At 35.1% G+C, this 26,551-nt stretch overlaps 1 protein-coding gene across 3 annotated transcripts in view; it reads left to right on the top strand.

Moving 5' to 3' along the window:
* The window catches only part of SLC12A2 (solute carrier family 12 member 2), a 104,627-nt gene that overhangs the window by 33,486 nt on the left and 44,590 nt on the right, over positions 1–26,551 (top strand). For all 3 annotated transcript variants that reach the window (XM_036072325.2, XM_036072324.2, XM_078067555.1), the window contains exons 5-10: positions 14,487–14,626; positions 16,440–16,550; positions 18,586–18,694; positions 21,331–21,458; positions 21,556–21,640; positions 24,113–24,264. In XM_036072325.2, the coding sequence (XP_035928218.1) occupies positions 14,487–14,626; positions 16,440–16,550; positions 18,586–18,694; positions 21,331–21,458; positions 21,556–21,640; positions 24,113–24,264 (725 nt within the window). The remainder of the gene's footprint in view (positions 1–14,486; positions 14,627–16,439; positions 16,551–18,585; positions 18,695–21,330; positions 21,459–21,555; positions 21,641–24,112; positions 24,265–26,551) is intronic.

The raw sequence follows: 26,551 nt of genomic DNA, 5'->3' as shown, positions 1-26,551 counted from the left end.
ATCTCTGCCATAGTGCCTGGCCTAACAGACAAATACAGTCTACAGATGATTGTGGCCTGCTGGGAGCCCAGAGCTCTTTACCATTGTGCAAATCCTTATCGGTGTTTCTGAAAGCTGGGTTTTACTGAATTTACTTGGGCTACATGCAGCAAGTTCTCCAAGAGGGTGCTGGCCAGCAGTCACTTTCATTTAGATCTGCATTTTCTAGGTGTCTCAGACCGGAGTTCTTCCATCCTCAAATAATTAATCTGTGAATATGGTCTCATTTGTGAAATAGTAAATACTAGTTTTTAAATCGTGTTGTATTATATGTGCTGAGCCTTAAGTTGAAAGCAGAGTTCAGGATACTTTCAAATAAAAGGCCAGGTTACATCAAATTCAGACAGGTAGTTCTGAAAACGTAAAATTAATATAAACCTGTCTATTTCATGACTAAGATGAAATTTTATATTACTTGTACATCAGTCATTCAACAGATAATTGTTGAGCTCTTTGTGACAGGCACTGGGTTTGTAACAATGAAAGTCAGAGAATATCCTATTTTCTTGGAGCTGTAATCAGATAATAGTGGCAATTATTTTTTGAAACCTAACTTAGGCTAGGCATGATACATGAAACGTAACTGCTAGGCATGATAATGTAGTCTTGACGTACATTATCCATCGGATTTAATGCAACATTGTTGTTAGTCACATGTATAATTTGTATGGATGAAGAGAGTAGAAATGAAACAATTATACTCATTTTTTCAACAAATTTAAATTTCATCCAGATTTTACTGGCAAATCTTTTTTAAGTGTCTGCATTATGTCAGAATTGTCTTTTTATACTCCGCTATCTTTTTCATTTCTCTGAAATAATTGAAGACCTCTTCATTCTCTATATAGGTAAAATTAAACATTGGAAGTAATAGTAACATTTTTTGCATGGATTGTAAGTGACAGAAAGTGCTTTCTATATTGGTAAAATCAGATTAACATCGATTGTCAAATTTTTTGTTTAGTCCATTATATAACTATTCATTCCTGTCATCACCAAGCAAGGAGTTGTAACTTAGAATTAAGCTCCATAGTTCTTTCCTTTTATTGGTAATTTCTTTCAAATTACAGCTTTCCAGATCAGTGAAATGTTTGAGGAAGCTATAACGAGCAGTTCTCTAACAGTTGTATTTTGAGATTTTATTAGACTTAAGCTTAACATTGTGTTTTCAGTTTAGTAAAACACTATTTATAAACCACAAATAGTATGAATGTGAATCTGGCAAATAGTTGTAAATAATTTTTGACTTGGGTTTTCTCTTTAACTCATTTGGTAGCATTTCAATTTTGCCAGTCTTTAATGATTAAAAATACTTCAACTTGGTTCTGAAATTGTCTGCTGCATAATTAGGGCAGTATGTCCTGACTCTTCAAGTATAACTTATTCAAGTGATCAGTCGCAATGATAATATAGCCCCCAGTCCTAGTCTGAAGATTTCATGTTGGTTAGCACATTTTTCTCTACTTAATAATGGCAACAGAGCAGAGGAAATTTGTGCAGTGTTAAGATGCAAACGGACTATTGTATATTGGTAGACCAGGGTATTAGAATGTATTTCCTAGAACGATAACCAAAATGGATATTGGATCCATTTGGATCCCTTAGAACTCTGTTGTATTCTCAAAATGGTTCCTTGGAATTTTACAAAAGATGGCTTTGGATAAACTGTTTAGTGAGTGTACAGAAGTAGGTGGTTTAGTGCTGTGAGAATTCTGGTGTATTTTCTAATCATAATAGACGAGCTCTGAGCAACAATTGTTAAATAGTTTACTTTATCATTAATAATTTTACGTTTTTGTTATTTTCACCTTTGGATTTGTTTTTTCCTCAATACACCAACAAAACCTTTATTTTACACAATTTCCACAGATACTGTAAAATACATAGATGATTCATGTATATTGATCATTTCTCCACGGGAGATAAAGGATGTCTGTCGCAAACTTTTCATTTTCCCCTGTTTCGTGGGTAACAACTTTTTAAAGCTTTTTATTAGTTAGAAATTTTGAATTTTTTTTTTTTTTAGTGTAGTTGACGCACAATGTTACCATTAGTTTCAGATCTACAACTTAGTGATTTGCCAAGTTGATACATTATGCTATGTTCACAAGTGTAGCTACCATCTGTCCCGTTACATCCCTATTACAATATCATTGACTGTATTCCTTATGCTGGGCCTTTTATTCCTGTGATTTATTCTTTCCATAACTGGAAGCCTGTATCTCCTTCTCCCCTTCACCCACTTTGCCCACCTTCCTACTCTCCTCCGTTTTGGCAACCATCAGCTTGTTCTCTGTATTTATAGGTCTGATTCTGCTTTTTGTTTGTTTATTCATCTGGGGGTTTAGAGGTTTTTTGTGTTTTGTTTTGTTTTGTTTTTTTCAGATTCCACTTATGAGTTTTTTTGTCTTTCTCATTTTGACTTATTTCACTTAGCATAATGCTGCCTAGGTCCATCCACGTTGTCTCAAATGACACAATCTCATTCTTTTTTATGGCTGTGTAATATTCTATCACACACACACACACACACACACACTCACTCACTCACTCACTCACTCACTCACTCACACCCCTTCCTTATCCATTTGTCTACTGATGGACACTTAAGTTCCTTCCATATCAATTCAATGTAATACCTACCAAAATTCCAAGGGCATTTTTCACAGAAATAGGAAAAATAATCATGGAACCATAAAAGACCCCAAATTATCAAACAGTCTTGAGAAGGAACAAAGCTGGAGGCATCATACTTCCTGATTTTAAACTATTTGAAAGCTGTAGTAATCAAAATGGTATGGTAATGGCATAAAAAGATGCATAGACATGTGGAATAGAATTGAGAGCCCAGAAATAAACTTACACATGTACACTCATCTAATATTTGACAAGGGAGCTAAGAATACTCAATGTGAAAGGGATAGTCTCTTAAATGGTGTTGGGAAAACTGGATATTCACATGCAAAAGAAATTGGACCTCTATCTTATACCACTCATAAAAATTAATTCAAAATAGAGTAAGTGCTTAAATCTAAGACCTAGAATCATGAAATTCCTAGAACAAAGCATAGGGAAAAAGCCCTTTGACACTGGTCTTGCTAGTGAATTTTTTGGATATGACACCAAAAGCACGAGAACAAAAGCAAAAATCAACAAATGGGACTGTATCAAACTATAGTCTTCTGCACTGTACAAGAAACAACAGAATGAAAAGACAACCTACAGAATGAGAGAAAATATTTGCAAATCACATATCTGATAAGGGGTTCATATCCAAAATAGAGAAGGAACTTCTATAACTTGACAGCAACAAACCAAATAATCTGATTTTAAAGACAGAGGACCTGGATGGACATTTTCCAGAGAAGACAAGTTCATGAAAAGGTGCTCAACATCACTAATCATCATGGAAATGCAAATCAAAATCACAATGAGTTATCACCTCGTACCTGTTAGAATGGTTATTATCAAAAATGTAAGAGATGATAAATGGTGGTGAGGATGTGGAGAAAAGAGAACCCTTGTGCACTTTTCGGAATGAAAATTGGTTAAGCCACTGTGGAAAACAGTATGGAGGTTCCTCAAAAAATAGAACTACCATATGATCGTACAGTCCCACTTCCTTGGTATTTATTTAGAGGAAATGAAATTACTATTTGTTATAGATGTTTGCACCCCCGTGTTCATTGCAGCATTACTCAGAGTGGCTAAGACATGGAAACAACCTAAGTGTTTATTGATAGGTGAATAAATAAAATGACATACACACACACACACACACACACACACACACACACACACAATGGAATATTATCTAGCCATATAAAAGGAGATGTTGCCATTTGCAACAACATAGATGAACCTTGAGGGCATTATGCTAAGTGAAATAAGTTAGAGAAAGGCAGATACTATATAGTCTCACTTGTATGTGGCATCTCAAAAAGCCAAACTCCTAGAAACAGAGTGCAGAAAAGTGGTTATGAGGGGTTGATGGGTAAGGGAAATGATGAGATATTGGTCAGACTTCCAGTTATAAGAAGAAATTGTGGGGATCTAACATACAGCATGCAGACTGTAATTAGTATTACATACTTGAAACTTCCTGGTAGTAGATCTTAAATGTTCTTACCATAAAACAACAACAAAAATGGAAATTCTCTGTGGTGAAGGATATCTTAACCTTATTTTGGTAAACATTTTACAACATGTACGTGTGTCAAAACCTCACAGTATCTTATACAATATCATATGTCAGTTATATCTCAGTAAAGCTGGAAAAAAATGAATTGACTCTGCATGTATAGGTCTATTTCTGGACTCCCTAGTGGTACATTATCTGAAGATCTGTCCTTAATCTAATACCATACTATCTTGTTACTGTGGCTTTATAGGAATTCTTGAAGTTGGGTAGTATGGGTCCTTTAACTTTGTTCTTTTTCAAAATTGTCTCGGCTATTCTAGGTCTCTTGGCTTTCCATATAAATTTTAGAATGACCTTGTCAATTTCTGCAAACTGTCTTGCTGGAATTTAGATTGAACTGTGTTGAATATAGAGATCAGCTTGGGGAGAATTAACATCTTAACTATTAGGGCATCCATTTCATAAATATCGTTCTCTCTCTTTAGTTCTTTAGTTGTCAGTACACAGATCTTGCAGATATTTTTTAGATTTATACTTTAAGTATTAACTGGTTTTTGGTGCTATTGTAAGGTTACTATTTAAAATTCTAGTTTCTTACTGTTTGTTGCTGTTAAGTGGAAATATGATGGATTTCTGGATATTTACCTTATAACATTTTCATATTAGGGATGTCCAGAGAAACAGAATCAATAGGATGTGTATGTATATATAAGGAAAGATTTATTTGAAGGAGTTTATTTACATGATAATGGAATGGAGGCTGGGAAGTCCAAAATCTGCAGGGCAGGTCAGCAGTCTGGAGACCCAGAGGACAGGTGATGCTGCAGTTCAAATCTAAAGGCCGTCTGCTGCAGAACTATCTACCTCTTACCTCTTGCTAGGGAGAGGTTTGTTTTTTTTTCTGTTCAGGACTTGAGCTGATTGGATGAGGCCCACCCACATTACAGTGGGCAATCTGCTTTACTCTTAGTCCATCAGTTCAATGTAAATCTCATCTGAAAACACCCTCACGGAAACCACGTATCTGAGCACCAGGTCCAAGCAAGTGGACACGTAAAATTATCCCCTCACTGTGTCACCTTGCTAACCTAACTTTTATTTTTTATTTTATTTGTTTTTAAAGATTTTATTTATTTATTTGAGAGAAAGAGAGAATGAGCAGAGGGGAGAGGCAGAGGGAGAAGCAGGCTCCCCGCTGAGCAGGGAGCCTGACGTGGGGCTCCAGCTCAGCACCCCAGGATCAAGACCTGAGCTGAAGGCTGACGCTTAACCGACTGAGCCACACAGGTGCCCCAAATTAACTTTTATTTTAACTGGAGTCTATTACCCTTCAAATTTTATCTTATTTTACATGTGTTTTTCTACCTCATAGTTGTATTTGTTTGTATTTTAAATTGAATTACTTTCAAACTACTCTTTGGAGGAAGTTCATTTTGGTAGAAAACGTGTCAAAATTTGATTTTGTTCAGACTTTTTTTACCCATACCTGAGGTACTGAGGATGCACTGGATCACATGTTGACTGATTTTTCAACATCATATTGGACAGTAAGATTTCTTGTGCAGTTTTTATCAAGGATGAGCAAGAGTTACAATAAAAGAAGGTGACATAGTTAAAAAGAAATTAACTTTGGGGGCGCCTGGGTGGCTCAGTTGGTTAAGCGACTGCCTTCGGCTCAGGTCATGATCCTGGAGTCCCGGGATCGAGCCCCGCATCGGGCTCCCAGCTCGGCAGGAAGCCTGCTTCTCCCTTTCCCACTCCCCCTGCTTGTGTTCCCTCTCTCGCTGTCTCTCTCTCTGTCAAATAAATAAATAAAATCTTAAAAAAAAAAAAAAAAAAAAAAGAAATTAACTTTGACTTGGACACGTTTGTTGAAGTGTTTCTAAAGATTAAAAAATTTTTCACATTAATGTGCAGCATTTAGTCCATGTTAGCAGATAAAAAGAACAAGTCTAAATAGAACCACGTGTAGTTTTTTTTTCCTTAGAGTTTTATTGAGAGGTAATAAAAATATGGCACTGAATAAGTTTAATGTATTACAGCATAATGACTGGACTTACATATACTGTGAATAAGTTGCCACAATAAGTTTAGTTAACATACATCATCTCATATAGATATAAGGAAAAAAGAAGAAAAACATGTTATTTCCCTTGTGATGAGAACCTTTAAGAGCCCTGTGTGGTTTAAGAAATGTCTCTTTTGTGGCATAATTGGTAGTCAGACATCCAGAGTGCGTGTTCAAAAGATAGTAAGTACTCCTCCTTCCTTCCTGCCTAGTTGCGTGGGGGTTTTTGTCTTTGTGTATTTTATTTTGAAGGTGCCATTTGAGTTCAGTTCATTTGTTCTGAATGTTCATAATAGCTGTATCTGATAATCCCGTTTTCTACAAAGATTGATTAGTAAATGTACTCCTAATCAAAAATTGCTCCTGACCATGCACATTCACAATGGTTAACTATGGGTTTTTCATTTTTATGGTTCTTATCAGAAAAAACTAAGGTAATCATTGATTAATGCTTTATAACAAAAATTGGCAAGACAGAGCTCACTGGAAAGAGGTTTCAAATCCACTGACTCCTGTTTAAAAAAAGAAACAGGATAAAGTCGATTTTTTTTTTTTATATATAAAATGTTGTCTACTTTGTAGAAACCTTTGTTACCTTTATACACCATTCATGAAATTCTGTGTTTTAGGTAACAGCCAAGGAAAAAGATTTTTAGTATTTTGCCCGAATTTAAAATAGAATTGTAATAGGGCCTTATTTTTTCCAAGGAGTTTTATTTTTTAATTTTTTTTTCCCAAGGAGTTTTAAATTAATTCTTAGAACAGTAAGAGATAGAGGAAGCAGTCATTTTAGTGTTGATTTTACTTGAGGACTAATCAACACATCACTTTAGTCTTTTCATGGCTTTATTCATCACCTGTTGCTTAAAGTCACTACATATCTGAATCTCTGAGTCTCATGTAAAATGAGGAGTTTGGCCTGATGACCAGTGAATAGCCTTATAGTACTAGGATTCTGTGAGGTTACATCTAAGAACCACAGAAGTGAATGGAGAGAGGGAGGGTGCTAGGTGGCGATGAAGAATCTAGGTGACAACTCTCTTCATTTTGCAGATGTTTGATACTAATCCTGAACTTGGGTTGGGTTCTTTGTTTTTACAAAAAAACCATGTAGATGGGTTTATGGATTTAATTGCCTTTTTTTTTTTTTTTTTTAAGATTTATTTATTTGAGAGAGAGGGAGAGAGTATGCGTGCAGAGGGTAGGGGCTGAAGGAGAGAGAATCTTGAGCAGACACTCGGCTGAGCATGGAGCCACCACAGGCCTCCATCTCATGACCCTGAGCTCATGACCTCAGCCAAAATCAAAAGTCGGATGCTTAATCTACTGAGCCATCTAGGTGCCCTGATTTAATTGCCTTTTAAGAAAAGCTTCAAAAAAAAAGAAAAAGAAAAACTTTGATTTAACACATGGTCTAGCTTAGAAATAACTTTTGTCTCCTTTCGTTATAAGCGGTGAGTTGATGAACTTGCTTGAGACCTATTTAATCTTCTCTTGAAGTCTAGCACATGAATTTTTTTGCTATATCATTTTGTACAGTTTTTAAGTTTTAAAATGCTAGTTGACAATAGATTTATAGTTCATTAGATCAATATTATTAAAGTAAAATTCACATGTAGTGAAATGCACATATTTTAAGTTTACAGTTCTATGAGTTTTGATAAGTATATAAACCTAGCTCAAACAAAATACATACTATTTTCATCATACTGGAAAGTTCCTTTATAATCATTCCCTCACCTCTAGCCCAGGATGGAATTATGTTTTATAGAAGGTACTCTTTTTGTGTCTCACCACAATATAGTGTTTTGGGGATTCATCCATGTTTTTCTATATGTTAGTAGTTTGTTGTAGATTAGCATTACTATATATTACTCTATTTTATGACTGTATTCTTGTAGTAACAATAAATTATTTAGTACCTATTGCAGGACATTGGGATTATTTTTAGTGTGAGGCTATTAGGAATAAGCTGACAGGAACATTCTTGTACAAGTCTTTGTGGTTATATGTTTTTACTCATGTTGGGAGATAACCTATGAGTGGATTTGTTGATTTGTGAGGTACTTGTATGTCTCATTTATAAGAAATTGCCAAATGGTTTTCCATAGTGGTTGTTCCATTTTATACTACCATCAGCAATATATGAGACTTCCAGTTTTTCTACATTGTTACCAACACTTGTTATGTATTTTTAATTATAGCTATTCTTGTGGATGATTAATTATGGTAAGCATCTTTACATGTGCTTATGACCACTTGTATATCTTCTTTTGTAATGTATTCAAATCTTTTGCCGATTTTTAAATTGTATTATCTTTTATTTATTTGTAGGAGGGTTTTTTTTTTAGTATATTCTGAATACAATTGATTTGTCTAACGTATGTATTTTTTCCCCAGTTTTTGACTTGCCTCATCATTTTTATAATTTTCTTAATCTTATCTTTCAGAGTGCAGAAGTTTACCATTTTGATGACATCCAGATTCTTGGGTATTCTTTTTGGCTAGGGCTTTTCTTGTACTAACCTGAAATCTCTTGCTTATCTCAAGGGTTATGAAGATATTCTTTTTTGTTTTGTCTAGAATCTTTATAGTTTTAGCGTAGGTTTTTGACTGTCAATAGTTTCAAATTAATTTTTGCGTATTAGTGAGACAGAGATTGTGGTTCTCTCCCCTCCCTACCTCCCTGCACAGGTATCCACTTGGTCTAGCACCATTTTTTAAAACGGCTATCGTTTCTCTTTTGAATTAACTTTGGTGCCATTGTTGAAAAATCAATTGTCTGTGTATTGTCTGGACTGTATGCTGTTCCATTGATAAGTTTGTTTCTCCCACTTAAGGGAGAATTATGGGAGTAATTATGCCAATTACTATTGATTGCTTACCTTTGTAATTTCTAAGTCTTCTAACTGTGTTCTTTTTCAAGATTGTTTTGGCTCTTCTAGGTCCTTTGCATTTCTACCTAAATTTTTGAATTAGGTGTACCAATTTCTGCTTAAAAACAAACAAAAAAGACCCATAAAATCTTAATGGGGTTTGGTATTTCAGTCTTAAAAATCTTTTTGGGAAGAATGGTTACCATTTATTTAGATCTTTTGTTTCTTACAGTAGTGTTTTACATTTTTCAGTATAGATGTTTTGCCTATATTTTATTAAATTTACCCTTAAGTTTTTCATGTTCTTTGGTTATAAATGGTATTTGTAAATTTTATTTTCCATGTTTTTGTTTCTTACATAGAGAAGTAAAATAGACTTTTGTATTTTGACACCATTACTCTGTGATCTTGATAAACATAAACAGACATGTCATCTGTGAATAGACGTGGCTTATACTTTTTCTTGCCCATTTTTAGGATTTTTTTCTTTCTTTTTCATTTGTTGAATTAGTTAGGATTTCCAGTACAGTGGTGAATAGAAGTGATGAGAATAGATATCCTTGCCTTGTTCTCATTCTTAGGTAGAATAAGTTCAATATATCACAACTAAGAAGATGTTATCTGTGCGGTTTTTGAAGATGTCGTTTGTCAGGTTGAGGAAGTTATCATTCTAAATTGCGGAGAATATTTATCATGAATGGATATTCAATTTTGCCATGCTTTTCCCACATCTTCTGAAATGGTTATATGGTTTTCCTCCCTTATTCTGTTACTTTCACAAATTATATGTTTTTTTGAATCTTAATCTAGCATTTGTGGGATAAACCCCGCTTGCTCAGAGATATTATGCTTTCTGCAACATTTTATTTGCTAACATTTTGTTAAGAACTTTTGAGTCTATGATCATGAGGAATATTCATCTGAAATCTTTCTTTCTCTCTAATAACCTTTGTCAGATTTTGGTATCAGGATTATGCTCATCTTAAAAGGGATGTTGGCCAGCATTTCCTCTTCCTTTGTTTTCTGAAAGAATTTGTGTAAAATTGATCTTTTCTCCTCTTCTTCAGTGAAGGTATCTAGGCTTGAATGTGTGTTTGTGTGTTTGTGGAAGTTTTTATTACAAGTTTAATTTCTTAGTTAGCTATAGGATTATATCAGTTTCCTCTTCTTACCACAGTTTGGGCATCCATTTCATCTGAGTTGCATATTCATTGCAATAAATTTATTATATTACCTTTTAACTTCTTAATGACTGTGGGATTTATCATTATATATCCCCCTTTTTTCATTAGTGAATTGGTTTATTTGTTTTCTTTTTTATTCTTATCTTGTTCATTGTCTACCAGTTCTATTAATGTTTTTGAAAACAACTTTTGGCTTTGTTGATTTTCCTTTATTGTTTTCTGTATCAGTGGTTTCTGTTCTTTATTACTTTGTTTCTCTTTTAGGTTTTATTTACTCTTTTTTTCTAGCTTCTTATTAGGTCATTGATTTTATGTCCTTTTAACACAAACATTTGAATGAGTTCCTCTAGAATTTCTGCTTTAGGTATATCCCACTAACTTTGATATGTTGTATTTTCATTATCATTCATTAAAAATACTTTTTAACTTCCCTGTGGTTTATTCTTTAACCAGTGGGTTACTTTAAAGTATGTTGCGTAATTTACAGATATTAGGGATCTTCCATACATTTAATTTAATTATTTCATGGTCAGTAATATTCACTGTATCATTTCAGATCTCTGAAAGTTACTGACACTTATTTTATGGCCAATAATCCATTTTTAATCTTAGGCTCTTGATTAACCCAGTCAGGGTTTTGGTTATTGATGTGAAATTTAGCAAGAGCTATAGGGACATATATCCCCAAATCAATATGTAATAAAAATGGAACCCAGTGTATGTAGTATCATTACTCAGTACTTTGGTATCTGACTCATTTATGTCCTCTACACTCAGAAGTTGGGGTAGTTTATGGCCATATTACGAAACCCCATGAAGAATTTTTTTTCAACATTAACATCTGTGTTTGTTTGACAAATAGATTTTTTTGAAAGAAAGTAGTTACTGTTGTCTATTGATGCCTTTTAATCACTCATAATTCTTCATCCTCCTGGTTGCCATTTTCAATAATAACAAAAAGACTGATTTTTGTCATGCATATTGTATGATAAGGACTCGAGCCAGACCTGAGTTTAAGCCCAGTTCTTCCCTGGCTGCTTGTATGACCTTGGTCAACTTCCTTAACCTCTCTAAGCCTTCATTTTCTCATATGTAAGATGGGAATGATAATAGTATTTAGCTAGAATTAAGTAAAATGTAATTTTTAACAAAATAGAAACTTTCTATTCAAGATAAATACCTACTTTATGCTTATTAGTAAAAGTACCAGACCAGTCTCTCCACGTGGTAGGTCTTTAATACTATCTTTTGATTTTGATGAAAACCAAAAAAAAAAAAAGGAAAACTGCTTTTAAAACTGCTTGTCTCTAGGAAGCAGAAATAGAAGTGAAAGAAACAGGGCAGAGAATGCTTTTCATCAGAAGTAAAAATGTAGCGAGATTAGCAGATACTCTTATTCTTTATTATCCATGCCCTCTTTATTTTCTTGGGAAAAAATACAAATCTTTTAAAAATTAACAAAACTAGGTGTGAGGCTTTAAGGTTTAGATATTTTAAATTGTAGAAGATTTAAAAATAGTTCTGAAATGTCAGAATTTGCCTACATGTATTCATCATTCCCAAGGTGAATTTCCCCTTCCCATTATGTTTTGCCATATTAAATGTACCTTAAGATATATATTTTTTCTTCTTAGTAATAAAAAGACTTGAAATCAAAACTATAAAGTATATCATGAATGAATTCTTTGTTTTTATAGGTTCTATTGGTGATGTTTCTCATTCTCAAGTTTTTTGTTTTTTTGTTTTTTTTTTTAAGATTTTATTTATTTGAGAGAGCAAACAAGCAAGCACAAGTGGGGGAGAGGAGCAGGGGAGAGGGTGAAGCAGACTCCCTGCTGAGCAGGGAGCCTAACTTGGGCTGGATCCCAGGACCCTGAGATCATGACCTGAGCCAAAGTCAGACGCTTAATCCACTGAGCCACACAGGCTCCCCTCATTCTCAAGTTTATATTGTCCGTTGTTGAAACACATGAGTCATTGAAAGATTTCTTTATTTTTTTTTTAAGATTTTATTTATTTATTTATTTGAGAGAGAGAGAGAAAGAGCAGGAGAGTGCAGGGGCAGAGGGGGAGGGGCAGAGGGAGAAGCAGAGAAGCAGACTCCCCACTGACGGAGAGCCAGATGCCAGGCTAGATCCCAGATTTCACTTAACCTTTCATGGTGACCTAAATTTCTCATCTGTGAAGTCAGGATAAATAATTCATTGTTGGTATTGGAATTAAATAAAATAGTTTAAATCAATTTTGTGAACATATACATTAAATATAGTCTTGATAATTAGAGTATTCCAGGGATTTTCCTTGTGATTAGTTATAATGGAGTTAATGTCTTAGGCTAAGATCTTTATTTGATATAAAAAAATTTGTCCTTATATAAGTCCATTAGAATTTTTTAGTGTTCAGAAATATTTCTGGGAAATTCCTAAGTAATTTTATCTGATTAAAAACCATAAGACCAGGGGCGCCTGGGTGGCTCAGTCCTTAAGCGTCTGCCTTCGGCTCAGGTCATGATCCCAGGGTCCTGGGATCGCGCCCCTCGTCGGGCTCCCTGCTCCGCGGGAAGCCTGCTTCTCCCTCTCCCACTTCCCTGGCTTGTGTTCCCTCTCTCGCTGTGTCTCTCTCTGTCAAATAAATAAATAAAATCTTTAAAAAAAAAAAAACAAAAAACAAAACAAAACCATAAGACCAATCATTACAAATGATCAGGTTGCATTTTTTTCTTGAGGATTTCCAAGGTGGTGGAAATTATTAATTGGTAAAATAAGTAACTAAGGAAGTTTTGGGTGGATGGATTTAAAGTGTAGACTATTTTGAGAGAATTGATAGAATTAACTATAAAACATGTTACAGGTATTTCCAAAATAAAGTTTGCATACTTAGTACTTTATTGAACTATAGAATTTTTTGTTGTGTTTGTCTTTATTATACTGGGAGAACAGGAGAAATACTCAGCTGTTAAATGGCATTTCATTATATGGTCTTTTTTTTATGATTTTATTTGTTTGTCAGAGACAGAAGAAACACAAGCAGGGGGAGTGGCAGGCAGAAGGAGAAGCAGGCTCCCCGCTGAGCAGGGAGCCCAATATGGGGCTCCATTGCAGGACCCTGGGATCATGACCTGAGCCGAAGGCAGACGCTTAACTGACTGAGACACTCAGGCGTCCCTCATCTTATGGTCTTAAGAATTAAACAATTCAGGGCGCCTGGGTGGCTCAGTCGTTAAGCCTCTGCCTTTGGCTCAGGTCATGATCCCAGGGTCCTGGGATGGAGCCCCACATCGGGCTCCCTGCTCAGCGGGGAGCCTGCTTCTCCTTCTCCCACTCCCCCTGCTTGTGTTCCCCCTCTTACTGTCTCTCTCTCTGTCAAATAAACAAATAAAATCTTTAAAAAAAAAAAAAAAAATTGAACAGTTCATCAGTATCTAAAAAAATGTATATAACTTCATGTAACTTCACTATTACTAAAACTAAGTTTGATTATGACCTAGAGGCCAGAAATAAAATAGAATTTTAGAAGAATTCTTAGAGATTTCAACTAAGCATTAGAATTGACTCAAAATCATAATACTGATTAATATTTAAGTTAGAAAAATACTTGTTTCATGATAGTTCATTTAATGTCCTTGTTGACTATTGCATTTAGGTAGGATTTATTAAAATATAAATTGTATCTATTTAGGATACCACCTTATGCTTACTGTTCTTTGCAATTTCTTGGGAAATTTTTTTGAGTCTTAGTCACGTTACCAACACATTACCGTACCAATATAGGTTATTGAAATCATCTCAACTGTGATTTTAAAAGTTACATTAAGATTAAAACACTACTTAGAAAATCATTAAGAGATGATATTGGTGTCTATGAATATGAGCAGGAGGCTTTTGTCTATTCTAGTCTAAGCTTTAGAAGAGAGAATAGGGATTTAAAAAGCCGGATGATTTTATATTTGATACGGGCAGAATTCTCTGGGTGTTGAGAACTGCTAAGAATGAAGTGGATTGTAAAGAATTCTTTTGGGATGTTTCTTCCTGAAAATATGCTCACCCACTTGTTTATTAATATAACAGTTGTGCTTACTGGAAGCATGTGCTTTCTGAATTCTTTTGTGTAATTAGAAGGATTGACATTAAATTCCTAACTTGAGTATTTTGGGTTTGTTTTTTTTTCCTTTCCTTTAGGAGGAGCATATTATTTAATATCCAGAAGTCTAGGACCAGAATTTGGTGGTGCAATTGGACTGATCTTCGCTTTTGCCAATGCTGTTGCAGTTGCTATGTACGTGGTTGGATTTGCAGAAACTGTGGTGGAGTTGCTTAAGGTAATTTCGTCTTCTGGACATTGGTTTCCCAAATCTTTATTAAGGGCTTATGTGCTACTCCCTGTATTGGATCCTAGGAAAGCAGTGATGGACACAAAACGTGTCCTTCAAGAAGTTTAGTGTAAGAGATAGACAAAGTAATGGTGATACATTGTCAGAAGTGGGTAGTTATAGAAGACCTTGGCAACACAAAGGGTAATCACTTAACTTACTACCACCCAGGAAAGGGGGTCACAAAGGAATGTGAGTAAGGGTTTTCCAGGGAAGGGAGTCTAGGTGTTAGCAGGCAGGTAGGAGAGGTGGGGTGTGCCGTGAAGGGAATATGGGAGAAAAGGAAACAAAGGCCTGGAAGGGGTAGAGTTCGGTGTGTTTTTTAAAAAAAATTCTGCAAATATTTCTATATGATTATAGCACAAAATAGAGATTTAAGACTAGAGAGGGAAAAAAGGGTCAAATCAGGAAAGGTATTGTTTGCTGTTAAATTGGGGTCTTAATCTCAGTTGGAGTTAGGGGCTGGGACATGATCAGATTGGGGCTTGAAGAAGTATATAGAGCATGGATCTGTGGGAACACAGGTGGGGAGGGAGATCATTTAGAAAGTTGTAGCTATCCTGGGGAAGGGATGGTGGTGTACATTCAAACAATGACCAATGTAGCTGGAGAGGTATGGGTGAACTGGAGATATTTTTAAAATGTTAAATGAGTGGACTTGATGATTATTGGGATGTGGGAAATTAGAGAAAGAGAAAGGAGGATTTCAGGTGTATATATATATAGATATATACACACACACACTTAAATAAAAATATACATAAATATATGTATATAAATGTATATTTATCATATATATATATGATAAATAGATTTCTGAGTTGGAGGTTTAAATGGAGGGTAATGGCCGCACAGGACAGTGTAGTTTGGGATGTCTGATTGGAAGAACCAGAGGTATATCCAAGTAGAGCTGGCCAGGAAGTAGTTGATAATACTGCTCTGGAGTTCAGGAGAGGATTTGTTTGAAAAGAGTCATTGGGATGTGTGTAGTTAAAGCAGTAGAAGGGAAATAGGATTCAGCATTATTAACTGAGAGCAACCTTGAGAGACACCTATAGTGGTTCATGTTAGGTTGGTTGTAACTCTGTTCTTCTGTGTTCAGATGCCATTCATTAGGAAGTGTGAGATCTGAGGGGGACTGGCACTTATGTTGGTCTTGCCCTTAGCTGTATAGGACTAAGGGATGGGGAAAAGCAAGGGCTGTAAGAAAGCAAGCAGTGTAACTCTTAATGGTTACTATTCTTTTGTTAATTAATTTAGCATGTTTTTAATGTCCTTGATATTAAACCACAAATAGTTTTGCTTGTTAGCGTGGGAACAGTGTGTGTTTTTGGACAACTGCATGAATGTGTATTCGTCTCTTTTTCTTACAGAACATAAAAGTCCACTAAAAGCATGAGTTTGCTAATCACAGTAATACAAAATATATTTCTTTAAAAAATACTAACTGTGAGTCCTGCTTAGGCATATTATGATTTATTTGCTTGTTAGCAATTTCATTTTTGATTTATTGAGTCTGTATTAAATATAACCTCATTAATTTGATCCTATTTTTGATGTCTTGAGTTTTTTGAATGATGCCTCAATAGTACATAGTTATTTATTCCTTTTCCTTAGACCTCCCTCTTCATTCCTTACATAGGCATTTATTCCACTTCTTCATGTAAGAGATTCTGATGTCTCTGAAATGTTTCCAAAAGAATTAAAGAGCTTATCTGAATAACTGAAATTGCTCATTACGTTTATAATTCTCTTTTTCTAGGAACATTCCATACTTATGATCGATGAAATCAATGATATTCGAATTATTGGAGCCATTACCGTGGTGATCCTTTTAGGTATCTCAGTGGCTGGAATGGAGTGGGAAGCAAAAGTAAGTAATGGACTCACTGGAGTATTTGTACATATTTAACATACGAACTTCTAGAGTGTGTGTTTAGGGACCACTCTAAAGTGTGGTAATATTTTTAGATTTCGAAGATTCCTTCAGTGGCCATTTTCAGAGAAGTTTGTGTATCAGGTTATTTTCTATCTGACAAGGCAAGGAATGTTGATAAATAGCAGTCAGTCTAGCATCCACTTAAACACAGTACTTTCGGGGCTCCTGGGTGGCTCAGTCAGTTAAGCATCTGCCTTCAGCTCAGGTCATGATCCCAGAGCCCCACATCGGGCTCCCTGCTCAGAGGAGAGCCTGCTTCTCTCTCTCCCTCTGCTGCTCCCCCTGCTGCTCCCCCTGCTTGTGCTCTCTCTCTCTCTCTCTGTAAAAAAAACAAAGTACTTTTTAACTTTGGATTCCTGCCCCCTCCTCCCCCTTCCTTTCCCCTCCCGTCCCTTAATCTTGATTCAAGTTATTTAGAATCACTCAGGTCAGTATGGTAGGTAGCCCAGATTAAACTTCTGGCTTTGTAATTTATTTAACAGTTCAATTTCAAAAATAAATACAGGGGCAATAAACTTCAAGTTAGTGCCCATAAGAGATTAGAGAAGCTCATCTTGCTCCTTGCTGTTGAAGTCTCAGAAACCATGGCTACCAAAGCCAGGACCACTGTTTCTGGGAAAGGTTGCTGAAATCACATGTTAACTTGCAGGCAGAGCACCTGGCATTATTTCTCCACCTTTGAGAGAATATTCCTCAGGACAGCTCTGCTTTCCTGACTAAATCATATCCACAAAGATCCTGCTGAGTATCTCCAAGTCCCCTCTAGGTGTCGTCATGTTTCCTTTTATAAATCGTGTAAAATCCTATATTTCTGCTGTATGTGAGCCATGATAATATTTATCAGATCAAAAATTAGGCAGGTTGGAAAGAAGAATTTTCCCAAAGTTGTTTTTTAAGTCATTAGTATATAATTAAATCATTTACTTATACTTTTAACCATTTGACTTAACTGAAAAGAATAGAATTTCATCCTACCTGGGACCGGATTAGCATTTAAGCAGTTTTTATTCCCAGGGAGGACACAGGTTTTCATGAATATCTGCCTAACTTTACTGGGAGGTGAAGAGTGGAGAAGGAGAGGCGGGGGAAGGGGGCAAAATAGTGAAGGGAGTCAAATGTATAAAATTGTAGTCATCAAATAAATGTCACAGGGATGTAATGCACAGCATGGTGACTATAGTTAATACTGTATTGCATATTTGAAAGTTGCTTTTTTAAAAGAGTAGATCTTAAAAGTTCTCATCACAAGAAAAAAATTTTAAACTATGTATGGTCACGGATATTAACTAGACTTACTGTGGTGATCACTTTACAATTACATGTGTATGAATATTGAATTGTTATGTGGTACACCAGAAACTGATAGATCGTTACATGTCCATTATATCTCACTAAAACAAAACAAGCGTGCAGGAGGAGAAATGGCAATTCTCATAGATTGTTCCTTCCAGTCCCATTACTAATTCAGTCCTCCTCCTGCATATTGTCTTCTTCTTTCTGTACTAGTACACTTCTTCTTCTTCTTTTCCTGTGGTTGTCAGACATTCAACATTGTGTTTGGACTTGGTGTAAAACTTGTGTTTGTAGCAAATACGTTCCCTGTGTCAAGATTGTACTTCCATTGGAGGGGGCAGTAAATAATGATAAAGGATGAAAAGCCTGCAGTGTTGTGGAATGTATAGGGCTTTAGGATTTGTGGGATGACATGCACATCTTTAATTCATTTCAGAAATATTTAGCATGATCCTACTTATGCGATCCATTTTTTCCCTAGTATATTGAACATTTTAGGATAGTTCTTTAAAGATTGCTTATGTAGTATAAGTTTATTGAGCACCTCAAAAAGCTTTTTGAGGCACTGGGAAAACAAGACAAATCTCTTCAGTCACAGAAGTTATACGATTGTGAAACTAAATCAGTGTAGAGACATGAGAGATTTGATTTTGATTTTTCATGTTTAAAATTCCAGGCTCAGATTGTTCTTTTGGTGATTCTACTACTTGCTATTGCTGATTTCGTCATAGGAACATTTATCCCATTGGACAGCAAGAAGCCCAAAGGTTTCTTTGGTTATAAGTGTAAGTAAAAAAGATAGACTCTCTTTTTAAAGGTGCATGTTACAGCATTCTATTAGTAAACAAAGTTAGTACACTGTAGATAATTTGTAATATAATTGATTTTGGTGGAGTGACTCACACTAATTGACAATCCAATTTAGTGTTGTCTCCATTATGTATGTTACGATCAGAGTAAAATACCACTTTTATTTACATCTTCTGTTTTTCATTCTTAGCATCAAAAGATGATAGAATGTAGAAAAATCAGTGCTCCTGAGGAAAGTTGCCTTTGTTCTCTGTCATTTTGGGAATTTGTAACTGAAATGGTGACTTTTATGCTCACATGGCTTTTTCATTCTTTAAGTTGTACTTCAACACAACAGTCGAAACATACCTACACCTATGAAGAAAATACTCGTTGTATAATGGCAGCTTCAGTTTTTCTACCCTTTTACATTATACCTTGTGAGGATTTTCCACAGTTTTCATCTCTGTGACCCTTTTCATTCTGCTTCTAATTGTCCCTGCTGGTGAAATTTACTTACCATTTGTTATTTCCTTAAGTCTCTCTGTATTTCCCACCCCATCACCATCCCCCGCTCCCCATCAAATGAAGCCACTCTGCACCTGCATCTGCACAGGGTGAAATGGAGCAGGAAAGAACACTTGGATTAGCGTCAGAGAGGCTTACCACTTAGGGTAATAGATGTGTCTTCAGTTGATAAAAACTCCTCAAGAAACTCCCTGTTTTGAAACCCTAGAAGGAGAGGCCTAGCTGCAGTCCTCCCCAGTCGTTCAGCCCAGAGCTATTCATACAGATCTGTGAAAAGATATAGAATGTACATCAGTGCCCTTCTTCCTTCACAGAGTCTTACTGGGAAAAAAAAAAATGAGCTGACCCAAACTGTGGATCCTAGACACCTAGTTGGTTTACATTCCGGTGTAAGCTTACTGATCTTTTTGATCACAGTAACAACATACAGTCCTTGATCATTTGTGAGTAGCACTGGTTTGGCTTCTCTTAGACACTGACTTAGTTGCCTGGGTAGTTTTCTGATAGGAATTGTTTCAAGGTTTATACCTTAACCAGTGACACTCACCCATTATTTGTGCCTGCTAGTCCTGGGTTGATAGTGTGATATCTGTTCTTATTACTAGTGCTTGTGCCTACGTCTAAACTGGGCTTTAGGGCGCCTGGGTGGCTCAGTCGTTAAGCGTCTGCCTTCGGCTCAGGTCATGATCCCGGGGTCCTGGGATCGAGTCCCACATCGGGCTCCCTGCTCCGCGGGAAGCCTGCCTCTCCCTCTCCCACTCCCCCTGCTTGTGTTCCTGCTCTAGCTATCTCTCTCTCTGTCAAATAAATAAATAAAATCTTTAAAAAAAAAATAAAAAAAAAAAATAAATAAATAAACTGGGCTTTAAATTCCTGATTTTCTAGATTGGAGGAAAAGGTGTTTACTAGGCATGCCAGAAGTGAAAATTAAAAGCATCACTTAGGTAGATATTTTTTTACATTTTAAGCTTTCATAAATGATATTTGTGACATTTCTTGTCCTTAGGAGTGAGTTTTTACTTAAATTTTTTTTATGTTATAAATTTTTCTGAACATTTCTTTTTGCAACCTTATTTCTAAAAGAAGTGTTAAAAATTATAGGAGATGATTATTTCTAAAAATTTACCTAGTTATTATATATTTTCTGTTTGTGACTTTAGTTGATTTAAAAATAGCTACAAATATCTGCTAAACCACATTTTTCATTTCCATTTTTTTTTTTTCCCAAGATCTTTGGCACCTTATAAAAGTATTGCATTGTTATCTAGTATAGTAATAAATATTGTATAAGTAATGTATCTGGGTTTATCTCAGTCTGAAGTAAATAAATCTAAATATACTTCAGAATGTGACTTTTCTTTTTTGGTGGTTGATATTGCTTTGCTGCCTTCTCATTCATTTTACTAAGGTAGTGAGATACTTAATGGCTCCAGTAGGAAAACCTGGTGCATGGTAGTTATTCAGATGATGGATGGATGGATGGATGGATGATAGTTAACTAGTTGTTTCAGTGTCAGGGCCCATCAGAATAGATGGAAACAGTAGGACTAGTTGAAGCTTTCATTATTGTTAAAATGGAAAGGGACTTTACCTAGTTTGCCTTAGCTAAAATTATATGGAAGCCTGATGAATAATTCAGCATCAAAAATTACACAGGTCACCACAAGGAAATAGAGAACTGTACAGATAGTATTTAAGTTGGATGTAAGAAAAAAAATGGGTCCAGATTAGTATGATGTTCTTTTATTTTCCTACCTCCTTTCTTATTTCCTTGACTGACCCCAGACATTGAGAAGTTTATCCACGCTTTGATTGACATTTGTACTAGTGATAACAATCAAGTTAGAGGTGCTTGAAACATAATTAGTAAGGTATACAAAATAGTAGGCATGACCCAGGTCAAATCATCATTATGATATAAACTGTTTCCTCATACAAGAAAACAGGCAATGCCATGCTTCTACTAGGAAATAGTCAAGAATTTACCAGTTAATTGAACCGAAGAAAAGCTACATACATACATACATAACACTTACACTTGACCTAAATTATAATGGTCTAATCTGCTGTCCATTAATTGCCAAAGATATTTTGTTCTCCACAGCTGAAATATTTAATGAGAACTTTGGACCGGATTTTCGAGAGGAAGAGACTTTCTTTTCTGTATTTGCCATCTTTTTTCCTGCTGCAACTGGTATTCTTGCTGGAGCAAATATCTCAGGTGATCTTGCAGTAAGTATTACAAAGTACTGTATTGATTTTGTGTAAAAAATGGTATACATATATTTATTTTTAAAGGTAGACTTAAAATTTTTTTCTTGTCTTCTAGGATCCTCAGTCAGCCATACCCAAAGGAACACTCTTAGCCATTTTAATTACTACGGTGGTTTACATAGGAATTGCAGTATCTGTAGGTAAATAGCCTTATATTTCTCTTTCAGAAATTTCATGATGTACATACTTTAAATATTTATTTCCATGGTATTATATTTCTAACTTTTAATTTCAGAAATACTTCAATAAAAAGATTAAGAGTTGCGTATTTTAATTCAGAAAGAGTTTTAGGTAAACTAGTAGTGATTTTACAGATACTACCTAAATGCCCAGATGCCCTATTGTTTTTTTCTCTAGGATATTTATGAATTAAAGTAAATTAAAAATTGTGTAAAGTCTTCTTTGCAAACTCTTAAATTTGACTTAGCTATATTTTATAGAAAATATAATTCACATAGTAGAAGTAAATGCATTTTACTCTGTGATCGTTATAAAATTTTTAATATTTTTTTATGGTGGTTATTTTATATTTGCATGTTAATCTTACTACATATGAAGATTGTTTGAAGACATTTAAGCAATGCTTGGCATTTTTTACCAAAACTGATTTTGGTAGATAGGACATTCTTTATTGAATGAAAAGTGTTACTGAAGTCTTATTAAATTGAATGAACCTGGTTTTCAACCTTTTATTACATTCATGAAATCATAGCATTTTAAATGAACTGGAAAGGACTTAAGTGGTCAACCAGTCTGTAAGTCACTGTTGTACACATGAAGGAATGAAAGCTTAGAGATTTCCTACCAAAGATAAATGACACTTGATTTAAAGAATTGTTTCCTGGCAAAGAGAGATTTTATTTTGTTTTTTAGTGAATTCTTTAAAGACTCTTAGTTAGTTTCTTTAGCTGAAATGTTCCCAAGAAAAAAGTAAGTATTGATTTATATATAATTGACTGCACTGACGATAGTTAAAATTTTTTTAAAACATTTATTTTAGAGAAGGTGAGAGAGCACAAGCGGGGGGAGGGGCAGGCAGAGGGAGAAGCTGACTCCCCACTGAGCAGGGAGCCCAACGCAGGACTGGATCCCAGGACCCTGAGATCACGACTGGAGCCGAAGGCAGACACCTAGCTGACTGAGCCACCCAGGCGCCCCTGTTTATTCTTACAGTCCATATGTAGATTTCTGAAATTCATTTAGAAACAACAATTTTATATATATATATATGTATATATATAAATAAAAGCTTAGCAAAAATATTTTTGTGATCCCCTAAAAGTTCCTGGCTCAAGAAAATTTAGTTTTAATTTAAAGAATGATATAACTGATTATGTTTCGAATTGGAAAATAATTAGTTACACCAAATAAATGTTTTCTGTTTGTATCTGCCTCTGATGCGAGCCGTCATACTTATTTCATTCTGTCCATACTAGCCCTTGGAGCAGTAGGAGTAGCCCTTCCTCCCTGACACTCAGGAGTGGGGCCAGTGTCTACAAGAGTGGATGTGTAACTGGTTCAGAGTAAGGGAACCTTTTTCCCCCCAGTCACCTGCGATGTAGAACATCAGAGTATGAAACATAAAAGCATAGCTGCTGTAAGGTAGACAGGGCTCTTTTCTCTCCTCACCCCACATGGTTTCACAAGTACCTTTAAGGAAACATGGTTTTGCAAACACTGCTCCGAGAGTTAGATGAAGAAATTTAGGAAGAACTTGATTAAAATATTCTCCCTTTCAAACTTAATTTTCTGTGTGTTGTTCACTTTTGGCTGCAGTGTTTATAATTTTTACCTCCTGTATGATGAGACAGGAGTGTTAAAGTGCTTCAAAAGTCTAAGGAATGGTAATTACTAATAGTTACACATCATATGTTGTTCCAAATAATGAAGTGCTTTTTTCCAAGAGAGGTTTTTAAATGTCATAGTATGGAAGTTTTCGGTTTTGCACAAAAGTAGAATGCGTTTTCTAATGAACCATCACCTACTTTCAACAAAGTTACCAAGAAGTAACAGTATATGGTTAATCTTGTTTCACCTGTGCCCATTCCTTCTGCCCCAGGGGTTATTTTTAAGCAAATCTCAGGTATCACACACTGTCTTATTATCTGGATAGACTTACTTGAGCCAAAGGTTTAAATAGAATTATAATTCATTAATGTTCAAATTGTTTCCCTTCACAGAAGATTGATATTACCTGAAGTCTGATCTTTAGCATGTTTCACATATAAAACACTTGGGAGTACAGGAAAACATTTCTACCATTTGGAACTCTTCCAACAGGGTGTTTTCATAATTGCTTAACCAAATAGTTTTGCTCATTACCATTTTCCACAACTATATGTATGGGGTTTTTAAGTGTGCATGTGTGACATATTCGTCTTTGTAAGATTTTGTTTCACTATTTAAATATTGGGGACCACGATGCTTTTCCAATTCTGTTTGAGGTAAATCTGTTTAAACTATAAATGCTATATGTAAATGCTGAAAATGTAAGTACTGTTAACTAGTATATATTCAGTCAGTACCATAAATTCCTTTATGGATATATGTAATTTTGAAATGAATATAAATTTCAGTTATATTACTTGTTCTTATTGTCCCTTGCCCTTCAGGTTCTTGTGTTGTTCGAGATGCCACTGGGAATGTTAATGACACTATTGTAACAGAGCTAACAAACTGTACTTCTGCGGCCTGCAAATTAAACTTTGACTTTTCATCTTGTGAAAGCAATCCTTGTTACTATGGCCTAATGAACAATTTCCAGGTGAGCCTCATATTTATGTTATGCTGACATTGTATATATAGAGGTCAGACTGCTATCAAACCTGAGCACTCACTCAGAAGGGGGGACCATTGTAGGACCATTGTTACTTTTTACCCAGATAGCTGTTTGAAAAGTCTGTAGATAAATAACTGGGCAAACAGATAAATATTGAAAGGGTAAAATCTGAAGCTGTTCAAGAGCAAAAGGGCTCCTGAGGGTAACGCTTTTATGATCATGTATAATATATAGTATATAGTAGTGTATGGCTTCAGAAAGCAGGGAAGCATCTCACACATGCTCATTTTTGTTGGGTCTATTTCTGGATTCTCTGATCTGTTCTTTGGTGTTTCCATCTATCAATCCACCAGTACCATACATTCTTGTTTAGAGTAGTTACGTGGTAAGTCTTAAAGTCAAGGAGATTGATTCCTCCCACTTTATTGTTTTTCAGAATTGTTTCAGCTTAGTTCCTTTTGCTTTTTCATATAAATTTTAGAAGAATGTTTATCTACAAAAAGTCTTGCTAGGATTTTGATAGGAACGTATTGAACTTGTGTATCAATTTGGGGAGGATTGGCATGTTCACTATATTGAGTGTTCCAGTCCATGAACACAGTATGTCTCTCCATTTATTTAGATCTTCTTTGGTTTCTTTCATCAGCATTGTGTAGTTTTCAGAATACAAGTACTCGACGTGTTTTGTTATACCTAAGTATTTCATTCTTATTTTGAGTATTTTATTATTTTTTTTAAAGATTTTCTTTTAAGTAATCTCCACACCCAGTGTGGGGCTTGAACTCAAAACCCTGAGATCAAGAGTTGCATGTTTCACCGACTGAGCCAGCCAGGCCACCCCTTAAGTATTTTAAATGAGTTCTTTACTCAGTGAAATGAGTTCAGTTTTCTAATTTGAGGTGTCTTCATAATTGCTTTATATTGTAACTTCCCTTTTAAAAAAGTGTTGGTATCAGTAGTGTTATTATTTAGATAAGGCCCACATAGTCATGCTGTGCTACACTCCCGTTGAATAATAGAATTAAATTCTTAATGGATGCTTGAAGGTTTGTGACCTTTCGGAACGTAGGAACTATGATGATACTACTTGTCTAGAATTTAGAGAATATCATTCCTTCTCCTTTTTACTATTACCTCTATAAGGTTCCGAAAGCGAAATGAAATTTTTGTAACATTTATGGGCTTTTACAGAGAAGATTATAGTAACTCAAAGTGAAAATTAAAGATTTTGATGCTAGTGTTTTTACAGTTTAGTGTAAACATAAACAGAATAATTGAGAGTTCACTGTATTTTAGACCAATATACATTTTATGTAGAATACTTAAATTTTGTAATAAATTTGTGACTTAATTTTTAATGGTTTTTTTTTCATTTTGTGTTTTAAGCAATTGACTGCATTTTCATTGGTTATAAATATTGAACCCAATTATGTAATAGAAGTTTGTTTGTTCTAGTCACAAGACCTAGGCATAGTCGTAGGAATGAAAGAAAGTATTCATATCCAGCTAATGATTCAGGCCAGTTCTGACATTGATATTGTGTATGAAAAGCACAAATGTTGATCTCTTCCCAGTGACTAAAAATGCCAATCAGATTTCTGTGTTGTTACCTTAAAATACAAAAGTGTGTTGTCTTTATCAAGTCTAGTATGGACTCATTAAAGCAAAGAGGAGTTTGGTTTACGTAAAGCTGCTTTTCTAATATAACTAAGAAAATTTTTAAAACAATTTTTAAATGCTTTGTAAAGTGAAATTAAATAGAAAAAAAATCCTGAAAAATGCAAATTGCTTGTCATTTGGAGAATGAAGAATGGTGCGTAGAATGTATCTGAGGGGACTGTAAGTTGGAATATGATCATGAAGTCTATACAAAGCCACACTTGATCACACTGTTTTGCATGTAATTGACTTTTCATACTTCAGGAGGAAAAGTGATTTGGGTTGCCTTACTTGTCTTAAATTTTTAATTTTACATATATAGTCTTAATGTTTCAAGTTCTATATTTTAATGTCCCCTGAAACCTTTGACTCACCATTGCTTAATAAGCAAAGTGTGAGCTTCTTTGCTCTACCAGTCAAAACCCTTCATACCCAGACTTATATCCCACAGCCTTCTATCCATACTGAACTCCAGTGGTTGGATGTTTGTATACATACACATGCATACATGCTTACCCTACTTTCTTGGGGTTGTTTTGTTTTGTTTTGTTGCTTCACTCTTCTGGGAATGCACCTGCTTTTTTCTTTACATTTGTCCGAATCTGCCTGCTTT

The sequence above is a fragment of the Halichoerus grypus genome, chromosome 2, assembly GCF_964656455.1.
Source record: "Halichoerus grypus chromosome 2, mHalGry1.hap1.1, whole genome shotgun sequence".
NCBI lineage: Eukaryota > Metazoa > Chordata > Mammalia > Carnivora > Phocidae > Halichoerus > Halichoerus grypus.
Note: the sequence above shows the minus strand (reverse complement) of the source record. Positions and strands in the feature narration are given on the sequence as shown.